Source organism: Brachyhypopomus gauderio, chromosome 7 (assembly GCF_052324685.1).
Source record: "Brachyhypopomus gauderio isolate BG-103 chromosome 7, BGAUD_0.2, whole genome shotgun sequence".
In the NCBI taxonomy this organism is placed as follows: domain Eukaryota; kingdom Metazoa; phylum Chordata; class Actinopteri; order Gymnotiformes; family Hypopomidae; genus Brachyhypopomus; species Brachyhypopomus gauderio.
The window spans coordinates 30,654,455-30,666,710 of NC_135217.1; the positions used below are offsets into that span (position 1 = coordinate 30,654,455).

General features: G+C 41.3%; 2 protein-coding genes across 2 annotated transcripts; both read right to left on the reverse strand.

Annotated features, from left to right (window-relative positions):
* Positions 1 to 886: 886 nt before the first annotated feature.
* On the reverse strand, positions 887 to 5,561 carry glipr2l (GLI pathogenesis-related 2, like). Its single transcript, XM_077013147.1, has 5 exons — positions 4,998 to 5,561; positions 3,676 to 3,784; positions 3,354 to 3,457; positions 2,499 to 2,576; positions 887 to 2,133 (listed from the first exon to the last, which is right to left on the reverse strand). The coding sequence occupies exons 1-5, from the start codon at positions 5,008 to 5,010 to the stop codon at positions 1,973 to 1,975; spliced, it is 465 nt and encodes a 154-aa protein (XP_076869262.1). The 5' UTR covers positions 5,011 to 5,561; the 3' UTR covers positions 887 to 1,972.
* Positions 5,562 to 6,565: 1,004 nt separating this feature from the next.
* Positions 6,566 to 10,544, reverse strand: LOC143519566 (uncharacterized). Its single transcript, XM_077013153.1, has 2 exons — positions 10,248 to 10,544; positions 6,566 to 8,038 (listed from the first exon to the last, which is right to left on the reverse strand). The coding sequence occupies exons 1-2, from the start codon at positions 10,259 to 10,261 to the stop codon at positions 7,144 to 7,146; spliced, it is 909 nt and encodes a 302-aa protein (XP_076869268.1). The 5' UTR covers positions 10,262 to 10,544; the 3' UTR covers positions 6,566 to 7,143.
* Between the last annotated feature and the right edge of the window lie 1,712 nt (positions 10,545 to 12,256).

Consider the following 12,256-nt stretch of genomic DNA (forward strand, 5'->3'; position numbering starts at 1 on the left):
CAAAATAGAAATAGACCATCATGCCACGGAGTTATAAGAGGAAGACATGCAGGGCTTCCACTCCTCTAGAGGACATGGACAGAGTAGTGAAGAGGTGGAGAAGGGAAGTCTATTGGTCAGGTGGCGAGGGAGATGAGCATATGCAGGATGTCATTAAAGTAAAACATGGAGAAGAAAAAGATAGATGGAAAAGAAATAGGATATAAAAGAACTGGACTTATTTAAAGCGTATAGCTTCAACTTATGTAAATGTAAACTGCAATGGATCAATAAGGGAAAAATTAAGATATATGCTAATTATGCTAAAAAAAATGTAATATTTGCTACTGTTTTTGTTTCATTTTGAACTGAACTTTGTTCTGAAGTGTTAGGCCTTGTTTAAGAAAATTTATCTTTTGTGTGCTCATGTGGCACAATAGGCTTGTAGAAAATTAGCCTTTGATGTTGTAAAGTAACTTTAAATAAACCTTAAATTAGTAATTTTGTATTGAATTTGTCTAGCTTTTATATAGCATTCCAGTTCTTGAGATCAAAATATATTATTTTACTTCAGTAATCAATGGCACAATTTACCCCAATGTATTCTCTCCAATGGCACAACTTACCCCGCACTGGGGGCAAGTTGTGCCACGAGACCACTTTTTTTCAAAAAGCTGTATTTCGTAAATACTATATTTCACATCCAAAGTGACTGATTCCAGGGATGCCCCACATCCTGAAATATATGTACATATTTTAGTTGGAAGCATTACTGTCATAGTCTCACTTTAAAGTCACTTTAAGTAAAAACTAGCACAACTCACCCCACTCTCCCCTACCCTTCATTTAAACCGCATCAGAAATGATTTGAGACCGGATGACTTCGTTTTCAATGCTGTAACAAATATAATTAGATAAATAAAAGAGACCGTGGCAGTATGTAAACTGTCCAAAGAAGATGAACAATTCAGACAGGTTCTTATCACACAACAGTGAGAGATCATTATTAATCATTATTGAACACAACAGTGACTGACGAGTCGGATCCAATTAGCAACCGTTTCCACCTGCAGCACCACTCCGACGTTATTTTCCTCCCACGCACACCTGGCCAGGGCATCATGGTTTTGTTCTCAGCGTGAAGCTCATTTCGGCGTGTCAGCAGTTCTTGTTTGAGGCTGTAAAAACCTCAAGCAGGAAGCGTTATATTTAGTTCAATATACGTCTACTACGTTAAACAATTACAAAACAGTTGAAGTTTATTATATAATAAAAAAATGAAACAATTCAATGAAAAGCAATGAAAATACTGTGCAATATATGAAAAGTGGTCAGCTTATGAAGAACACACTATAATATTTGGAATTTATGGAGGAATATTAACTGTAGAGTTGACAAGCTCATAAAGAGATATCCTAATAAGTTAAACCATTTAGTGTTGTTAGCCACCCAGACCTCATCTGGAAACACAGAACTGGCAGAACAGATTTTTCCCCACAGTTGTGCTTTACAAAGATATTTAAAGTTCACCATTAGTTGGCATCAAAGCTTAGCAACATTTCTGGACAATAGAGGGGTTTCTTACAGAAACACACAGGTGTCCCTCAACTGTAAATCCTATAATCACACATGAGCTTGAGTCAACATTCAAGTTCTTAAAAAGTTCTTAAAGATACAATAAAATATTCTCCATGATCACAAAGATTAGTCACCCTTAGATGTTCATTATCACAGGTCAGTTTTGTTTGATTGAAAACTCCAGCAGACATTATTTATGGATCATACGTCTTATGGATTATCTTTGTGAACGTGGACTAGGCTTAGTATTCAAGTACATTTGACATGTTATGGCAAACCAAATACCGCACATCATGGTCAGTGTGTCTGATGAAGTTTGGCCATGCAGGGCTTCCGTTAGCTGTTCTCAGACCTGCATCCCACTCGTCTGTCAGCTCCGATGATGCTCTGCCCTCGAGCCATGTCTGTTCTGGTGTCAGCTCTTAGGGGGCAGGACGTTAGCCTGAAAATGGCCATCATTGGTGACGTTGCCGGCCGGCAAGTAGCGCGCCACTACAAAGGTGGATCCATCAGAGGCCACGGCCTTCCCCACGCCGAACTTCTTCGTGCTTTTCCACACCATTGCAGTAAAGTGACCTGCAGCAGAGATGACACGGTCACGAATCACGATCGCTAACGTGTGGCGGGCGTGTGCATGTGCGCAAGCGCCATTGCATATTTATATGTTCGAGGACTAAATATTTATATGGAGAGAGAGAGAGAGAGTGGAAGGGAATGGTAAGCACTCTACCCATCTCCACTCATCTCACATGGGGAAATGGCTTGGGGTAAGAACTTTCCAGAAGATCTCATGCTGATCTGATGACTCGCCCCATTCGTGGAGATGTGATAGGTGTTACGCTAGTGATCAGTGGTGTGTGAAGTGATCGATGTTACACCAACGATCAGTGGTGCGTGCCAAGTCACCCAACGTGTGTGCAGAATTCAACGAAGATGCTCACCTGTGGCAGAAGAGAATCCAGGCTGGTTGTAGTTGTACTGGTTCACCTCATTATACCAGCGATCAGACACATCTTTACCTGAGAGCATAAACACATGTGCACACACATTTACCCAGACCCAGATATCAGCATTACATAATAGACAGGATCTGATTTCACATGTAGGACTGTCAGCGACTTTGACATCAATTCAGACAGGAAGGTGGCAGTCAGCTTTGTCACTGTGTCTGCTGTCCCTGATTAGTGACTGACGGATCCATTAAAGGAGACTGGAATGGCTGATGCTGTGATGATGATGATGATGATGATGGTCTACCATCTGTGTTTTCCTGGTTGGAAGTTGACCCAGAAGTGATCTGCTAGCATCAGTCTGTTTCTAGATCATTACCAGAGCAATTAAACCCCCAAAATGCCCAGACTCTCCGATTACAAAGAACATCTCCTTCAAAAGTAACTGTGTACTTTGACTCTCAAGTTTGTTGATTAAACTGTATTAAACTTGTTTAAGTATTTATTTACTTAAACCATAATTAGTTATTCTCCTAGTTTCATGACTAGGAGACTGCGACTGTTCGTTTTTGAACAGTACCTCCATGTAGTACATCTAGTGAAAAACCAGAGCTCTCCAGACTGGATCTGCTTTTCTGGCCAAAGCAAACTCTATATGACCCATAATGCATAAGTGTCTGACATTTCATAAATCACCCCGGGCTGACCAGACATTCCATTCTGGTTAGTCAATAACTTAGAGAGCTAACATGGAGACTGTCACTATAAAACAGTTCCAGCTGTGCAGCGGCGTGGAGAGGAGGGGAGACTTTCAGAACTCACCAGAGAACCAAAGTGTTATCCTACCTGGCTGGTCGTATGAAGCCCAGGCAAGGTTCTCCCCACAGCTTCCTCTGCTTGACTCAGCACTGTGCTTCAGGATCCGGGTGCTGGCCAGACTCTCCGCATATCTGCAATATCCAAAGGGCTAGAACTAATTACCATGCTGAAAATAAATCAATGAATGCTGAAGACAAATGGAAGCGCAGAACAAACTGGAATTGAGCTGCATGGAGCCAGAAGAAAAGAGGGAGGTAGCGTGGGCAGTGGGGCGGGATGGGGGTAGCGAGGTAGCGTGGGGGGGGGGGGGGGGGGGGGGGGGGTCAGAGGTGTGTGTTCTGGGCCTCACCTCTCCGCCTCTCTGCACAGCTTACTGCTGAGTTTGAGCGGCGGGGCCTGGTGTTTCCTCCTGTAGTCATTGTGAGTGCTTAGCACCTCTTCACAAAACAACCTGGAGGCTTGAGAGACAGATGAAGAGAGAGAGAGAGACAGGCAAACAGACAGGGAAAGAGAGAGACAGGAATGCAACTAAGTAATCAGTAAAGGCTGCGCTGAATAAGAAGGGCGTTGAACATAAGAATAAGACCATAAGTATAAGAGGGCGTCGAATGGGGATTGGTGATCTTCCTATAAAAGAAGCGTTTGTATATTAGCACATGGAACACACAAGCTCAGACTGACTGTTCTGAGCAGGAGAACTGTGGGTTGAAATGGGACCTAGTACAACCGAGTCACTGTACCACACGCTCACTGGAAATCGGCTTCAAATGAGTCACTGTACCACACGCTCACTGGAAATCGGCTTCAAATGAGTCACTGTACCACACGCTCACTGGAAATCGGCTTCAAATGAGTCACTGTACCACACGCTCACTGGAAATCGGCTTCAAATGAGTCACTGTACCACACGCTCACTGGAAATCGGCTTCAAATGAGTCACTGTACCACACGCTCACTGGAAATCGGCTTCAAATGAGTCACTGTACCACACGCTCACTGGAAATCGGCTTCAAATGAGTCACTGTACCACACGCTCACTGGAAATCGGCTTCAAATGAGTCACTGTACCACACGCGCTGAAATCAGCTGCCGGCTAGGCGAGTCACTGGAAAGGCCCAAGTATTCACATATAGTTTATGCAAACACAACGTCTGTTCCTGATAACCAAGTGACGATAGCCGCATGATAAACTCTGAAGAACCACCACATTCCAGTTCCTGGTGCACATTTACCTTTAGAAACCTTACAGTCAGGCCCCTTCTTCAGACACCAAACATCAACGGGTGTGAAAAAATAATATAGTAACATTTCCAAAGAATATATAGTACAAACTAATTTTTCTAGACTCCAAAAACATTGGATGGATTGGCCTTCATATTTTGGACTTCATATTTTCATATTTGAAGTTCTTAATACCCAAAACAAACACACTTAGAATCACACTTGCAACTACTGAGGCCTATTCATGAACCGGTCTACATCACACCAGACACACACACAATGTGATGATTGAAAGTCCCTCACTCACACACACACACACACACACACACACACACACAAATGCGGTAATTGACCAAGCAGGTACAAAAATAAACCAGTTGCAACAGAGCGTTGAATCTCAGCAGGAAGCATCAGTTACTGCACAAGCCAACCACACAGCTGCTGTCCTACCTGACTTGCCCATGATGAGGGGAGATCACGTCTGGCCTCTCACAGTCCCCGACAGCTGCAGTAGATCACCTCACTCTTACCCTTGTGTTCTAGATCACCTCACTCTTACCCTTGTGTTCTAGATCACCTCACTCTTACCCTTGTGTTCTAGATCACCTCACTCTTACCCTTGTGTTCTAGATCACCTCACTCTTACCCTTGTGTTCTAGATCACCTCACTCTTACCCTTGTGTTCTAGATCACCTCACTCTTACCCTTGTGTTCTAGATCACCTCACTCTTACCCTTGTGTTCTAGATCACCTCACTCTTACCCTTGTGCTCTCTCTCTCTCTCTTTGTGCTTCTCTCCAGTGAAATATAGCACTCTCTTCCAGTGTTGCTTCTCTTGTTTCAGTTTTGTCCACTTTCACCTCCCTGACACTTCTCTCTTGCTTCACTTTTCACTCAGGGCCTCGTCTCTCCTCTCTCCTCTCCCTCTTTCCTCTCTCCTCTCTCACTCTCTCACTCTCTCCTCTCTCTGTGCATGTGGAGTGGAGAGGGGGATCTCTGCTCTGATTACATCATCTCTGTGAGCCATGTGACCATATATGGGGTTGGGACTCTTGCTTTCAGATGGAAACAGTGAGTTGGACCTCAGCTATAAAATTTCACTTTGAAACACACACACACACACACACACACACACACACACACACAGAGTAAACTGTTATATGATTATAAGTAAACAAACTAAGGCTGTGTTTTCAGATCCCTGACTTTTTCACTCGATTGGTTTTGTTGTAGCCATACACAGCAAGTTGGGGTGGGGTGGTGGGGTGGATAGGTTTGCCCCCGCCTCTATTACTGTTAATCTCAAACAGTGAGTCATTATTCCCCTTCCAAGCTGCGTAGACTGAGCAAATAAGGTGCTTCTGTAAATGCCGTGAATGTACATGTATTAGAGATCTTCCCCTTGCCAATCTTTACTGTTAAAGTCTATAGGCTACAGCTTGGTTTCATCTATGCACTGAGCCATGTTAGCAAATATTATTTTAGCTATGACGGGATGCTCAGTCAAAGTTATTTAAAACCCAGTGACTCGTATAAATACTGAATTACTGCGTGTGTAAAATAATTAATTGTAAAATAAATTCAGCGCTTGTAAAATAATTTCTTTTTAATTGTTTTCATGTTTTATTAGTAGTTCTCGCGCATGCGCATATTCTAAATCGAAGCACTGCTGAACCGTGCATGTAATATTTGTCAAATATGTCAGTGAATATGTCAGTGCAACATTGTTATGCAATATATATTTATTTCAAAATAAGAATGAAAAACGTTTTGTGCTGAGCGAGATTCGAATATCGCGAATTTACCTCGCTATGAAGTAAGTAGAATACATTCTGAAACGCTTCTTGACGATGTCTGAAAAGTGATATACAAATGAGCCTGCCTTGGGAGTGGGGCTCGGTGCTTCCGACACTATTTAGACATATTAATGTATGAGAAGCGGCTGAGAAACCCTCTCGGAAGAAGGACAGGTACAGCTGCCGTGGATTCCACCAACATTACAATGAAATGACCAGACAAACCATTACAGAGGCAGAGACAGATTAAAGCTTATTTAGCATGGGACAGGGATGGCTAAAACAGCTTTACATTTCAAACTAGTTAAGAAAACTCATGGGGACCGGTTTCTCTCCATTGCTTCCTTTATTTGTTGCTCATAGCCTAGGTTGTACTCTGGGTGGAAAAAAAGTTTCACATTATGGAACCACAAAAAAACAAAACAGCAGAAGAAATATTTAAAATAAGTAAATTAACGATGTTAAAAAAGAAAATATCACTTACATTATATATTATAAAAGAACTGTGCAGAGTTAAAGTGACTGATGTTGGATCTATAGTACAGAATGAACCCTAAAATAACAAACCGTGTGCAGCTTTTCGTCGCCATCTAGTGGACATTATTTGAAGTACACATTAACTCAGAACTGTGTTAACTAACTAAAGTTAAACCTCTACACGTCACCTCCACAGAATGGGGGATTGCTCCTTTTAAAGCTCCTTTTAAAGATAAACCCTATGCATGAGAGTGCGAACTGAGTGGAGCTGTGTGCTACACATGGAGCAGACCTCCTTGACATTTTGTTAATATCACTCGCCCTTAACATGAATAACGGGATTTCAGCTCCCGTAGTATTTTATCAGCCCTATCCTTAGTGAGGGGAGTGTCTGGACTTCTCAGGAGACATGGTTCTGCTATCTTGCACACGCTCACCCTGGGGAGCAGCTGTTTCCTGTCCATGTGTAGTGTCCAACCAGGCTCCATGTGGAAGGCCATGGCCACCTGGTCCCATAGGTAGAACTCCTGCCTATGATGGGGTTGTGCCCATATCAGCCTCTCCTCCTCATTCTTCTCCAGTTTGTAAGCATAACCATCGGAGGGAGACTGGGACAACCAGGACAAACGGCCCCAACGGTAGCCACACACGCCGACGCCATCGTAGACGGGCAGGCGTGGGTAGTCTTCATAGTCTAGGACGTTTGGCGGGTGGACCAGCACGGAGTAGAGGATCTCCTGCTGGTAGAGGTCAGTGCCCAGTACACGCAGGACGGGAGCAGACTGTCCACAGAACTGCCTGGAGTACAGACGCAGGACCTTCCTAATAGGGAAGTTGAAGCAGAAGTTACCGTAGCGAGACTCCCTCTGGAACGCCGGGGAGGTGGTGAACTTCTCCAGGAGAGGACGCTGGGCGCGGTACCCATCCTCAAGTGACCACCTGAGAAAGCGCCTCTCGGCAGAGCTGATCTCATTCTCCGACACGTAAAGGCTAAACCACAGGAAGTTGTCATCGAGCTGCCGGAATCCACCATCTCCAATGATGCCGCGAACGCCGCTCTCCCCTGTCACATGACACACTCTGGATATTCTGAAGAGCACAGATTCGGGATAAGAGGGAATGTTGGTCTTCGATAGGTAGTGGTTGTTTACATTCCAGTACTCTTTGAACTCAGACAAACTCACGTGCTCCCCGTGTTTGCGTATTTGCGGAGGGCCTCTGGAAGAAACAATTTAGCTGTTAGCAAAATAGCATACACACACAATGCTGAGTAATAAAATAAAACAACATTGTAGGCTGATTCTTTTGGTCTCTCAGCTATTTCAGAATATCTGGCAACACAGTGAACATCCAGTATATTTTGTTCTGTGATTTAGGGGGTGTTTTTCTACAGCCAAATTTTAACAAAAGCACAAATCTTGGAGGTGGTCAATAATGTCAGGAATTTAGGAGTGGTGCTTGGTGGTGACCTTGGATTAATGAAACACAGTAAAGGCTGCAAATCTGCTCACTGTCTTCATCTCTAAGGTTCTTTGTTCTCTCTACATTTGATTCTGCGAAAATGAAATAGTGTATAAATTACTACATTGCTTTAGCTGCATTGAAACATAATGCATTGAAACTACATATATGTAGTTTTTCTCCACTTAATTTAGCAATTTGTAAATATATTCTAATTTGCCATGGCTACGTAAGTACAAGTAAACATATGTTTATATTATCTATATATTTTATTCCAATTAAAAATTATGACCAATAAATATTCACATTATGTATAAAACACATTGTACTAAATATTCAAACTACATTTTATATATACTTTTAAAATATAAATATTAAACATAAAATGCAGGTAAATGTTGCATGAAATATTGCATGGAATCTAAATATTTGTTTCATAATTCAGAAAGGTAAACCCTGTAAATAACACAGGGCGGCATCCACCATAGGACAGAGAGTGTAGGACCAGTTGGGAACCACGCTGGGACCAACTCATTTTACATCTGTTTGTCACATGGATGTTTTACCATAACTACTGATTCAATTTTTAAAATCTTTAAAATTTAACCAAAACTAAAAATTGTAGCATGCATACCAGAAGTGTCTCTAAATACTACAAATGATTTTACATATACATGTCATATAGATACTACATGTAGCAATATTTTTACTTTGGGAAATTTTCAGGGTAGTAGTAAAGGGTAGTATGTCATATGGACGTCTCACTATAGCAATTTACTACATTAAATAATCTTTAAAATTCAATTGGCATATTTAACCAACCTACAGGTAGTTGTGTTTAACAGATGTGTCGCTGGATACAAGTGGTTTTATTTCTGCATGACATATACATGTCTTACAATAGTAATTTTCTAATAGACAAAAGTCATTAAAATTCAAAAAGACATTTTACCAATTCTAAGGATAGTATGTTTGTCAGACATGGCTGTACACTACAAGCGATTGTAAATGTATATGTATGTATGTATATGTAACAATTTACTGCATTGACAATTCAACAGTTGAAGAATGTTTCTCAGATGTGTCTCAGTTTACATCTTCACAGTTTACAGTTTACATGTTTACAGAAGCTTGAAGACGTTATTTGCACGTCTATTTCGGACATAAACAAATTGCAGGTGTTTATCTTCGTTGCCAGCAATTTGCATATTTGACACTTGCTAATACTGTCTTAAAATTACTGAAGAAAGAATGTGCGAATATGCGAACGGAACCCAACTTTACCACAGTGAACTACATGCTTTATAGACAGTCCTGCAGAAATGTTGGTCAGTTAAGCTGAAAGATCGGGAAATTTGACGAAATCTATTGATTGTAACTTGTTCTCTCTTCCACCACCAAAATGTGGAATGTAGAAAAAAAAATGTAGAAAATGTAAATTTGGAGATTTTAGGACGACGTTAGTGAGCCAAAGAAGAGGTGAAACGCGAACATTCCCCCCAATATCATCATCACTACCACTGTACCTTATACTTACGCTGTGTTAGTCTTAATAAAAAGCCCAATAAAACAATAAAACGTGTTAACTTCTACCCAGAAACGACAGTCCCTCCTAAAACAAAAGCTAACTTGTATCTAAAAGATTAAAATAGGCCAAGACATTTGTCTATGGGAATTTTGGCACTCCAGCATTTCACAAGAACCTTTTACCTCGCCTGGACTTGAATGATCACGTTTTCTGCTACAAATAACCAAAATAATTTGTTTGGACGAACGGATGTCGATTCATTCAAGTAAAAGAAGTGGAAACAAGTCGTTATATATCACTATAGTAGCAGCCGGTCAGTAAACGCTCTCACATCCTTCCGCAAATCGAAAGTCAGTGAACGGAGCAGCAATATTTGTTTCCTGTACCCTATCAAAATAATATAATGCATATTATAAATTAGTTGTTTTTTTTTTTTACCTGAAATCACCCATAATCACCACTTTGTGATCCGCGTTATGTTACCAGTTCACTAAAACTTCATAAACCGTTATGAGCATTGAGTGACGTAGACACGCCTCACGAGCACTGGCGCGAGACTACCGGGCAAACCAACGAGCTCCTGTTCGTGGTGAATCAAGTAAAAACACTTTTGTTGAGCAAAAGGTATAAATACTCAGCAGGCGCTCATTTATACTTTAGCTTTGCTGAATTACTGTTCGTTTTTATTTACTAAGAGATTTACATCCATATTGCCCTGTGCGCTCGGCTGTCACGCCCCTACACTTCCCAGTATATAATTCCCAGTATACACTCGTTCACCAGAATTCTGATCAAATTTTCATTTACGAACCCCTGAAAACCGTGAAGTTAGCCTCCACACGGCTCCACCTTATCTTCTGTTTGTTCTTCCGCCAGGGCCCCGGGATTTTATTCCTGAGATGTTATTCTCAGTATGACACGGAGTCGGTCGTACCAAGAAGCAAGCACAGTTAATTGGGAAGTTATCACAGTATATATAGATCAAATATGCAGGAAAGAGGGTGTTCGTGCAAAGGAGGGAGAAATGGCAGAAGAGATCATGAGGAACAAACAAATGTCAGTGACATTTTGGCCACAGATGTTTTATGTACAGGAAGAGATTCTACTTGTGGGAAAATCCTTACAATCCCCCAGCAGGGCCTTTCAAGCAGTGGCGGAGCTAGACTTTTATCCTTGGGGTGGCCAGAGGGTGGCCAAAGCTATTTTAGGGGGTCCATAGACTATGACAATGTATATTTACGAAAAGCATTCAATTGCAATCAAAATCTGTAAATGTTATACTTTTCATATCAAGTACATCTTAAGCACGCAGGAGATCAGATTTGTGTATGCAATTTGCAGTTTTTTAACAATGTGCAAAATGTACAACATGTAAAAGTAAAAACACAGATGTGCTACTTCTGGCATATCTTACAATCCAAATATACGAAATAGGAAAGCTGCTTTTAGCATTCCCTCGATCAGTGAGTGACTGTTTTTGAAATAATTAATTGCACTTGAGTACATATTTTCAGTAACTTACATCACTGATACGGTCACACAAACTTAAGTCGGGTCAAAGAAACCACTGTAGATGTAATGTGTAGTATAATATTATTTTTCCTAGAAAAGTGTCTTTTTTTACTATTTATTTATGTACAATATGTAAAATTATAATATAATTCATTCATAATATTACCCGCACCTACAAAGTAAAAAAAAAAAAGGAAAATGTTTTATAAGCTGCACCGGGCTAAAAGAACGTTTTGGGAAACTCACCCCTGATCAGTTTCTGAACTGATATCTGATATCTAGTTAGGACAAAACTAGAGTTCTCAGTGAACTAAGTTATAATCACTGTATCTCTCAAATATCATCTGTAGCGTTTTTATGCGTGTGCAAACGAGGGGAGTCGGAATTCGGCACAACACGTTCGTTTGGAAAAATTTCTCCGTCGTGCCTGCTGCTTGCATGTGTTAAATGAAATTGAGCATTGAGTATTATTACCGATTACAAAACGCAACAGGCTCTCAACAAGATGTGCGATGCGGTGACACGTCAGTCATCGGGGGAGGGGGGGGCACTTGGGGTGGCCAATCAGAATTCAGGGGGGTCCAGCGCCCCCCCGGCCCCTGCTTTGGCTCCGCCTATGCTTTCAAGTACAGTTTTTTTTCTGTGTTCTTAGTTGGCTACATTTTTCCTTGCTTAAATTATCACCTGTGTGTGTAGTTGGCTTAACTAATGTTGGAGTTACGCACGCTCGGAGAGTGTCAGTCAGTGAAAGCAATACACACAGAATGGTTACTTCACCAAAATCACTCTAATTTATGTGTTACTAAGTCATACCATTTATGGACACAGATTACATAGATAAGATATGTTAGTACCAGTAAAGCCTGTCTAAGCACATATATTCTGCACTCCTAGGGAAAACATGCTCTTGTTGGGCACAGATCTTCTGTCTGGAA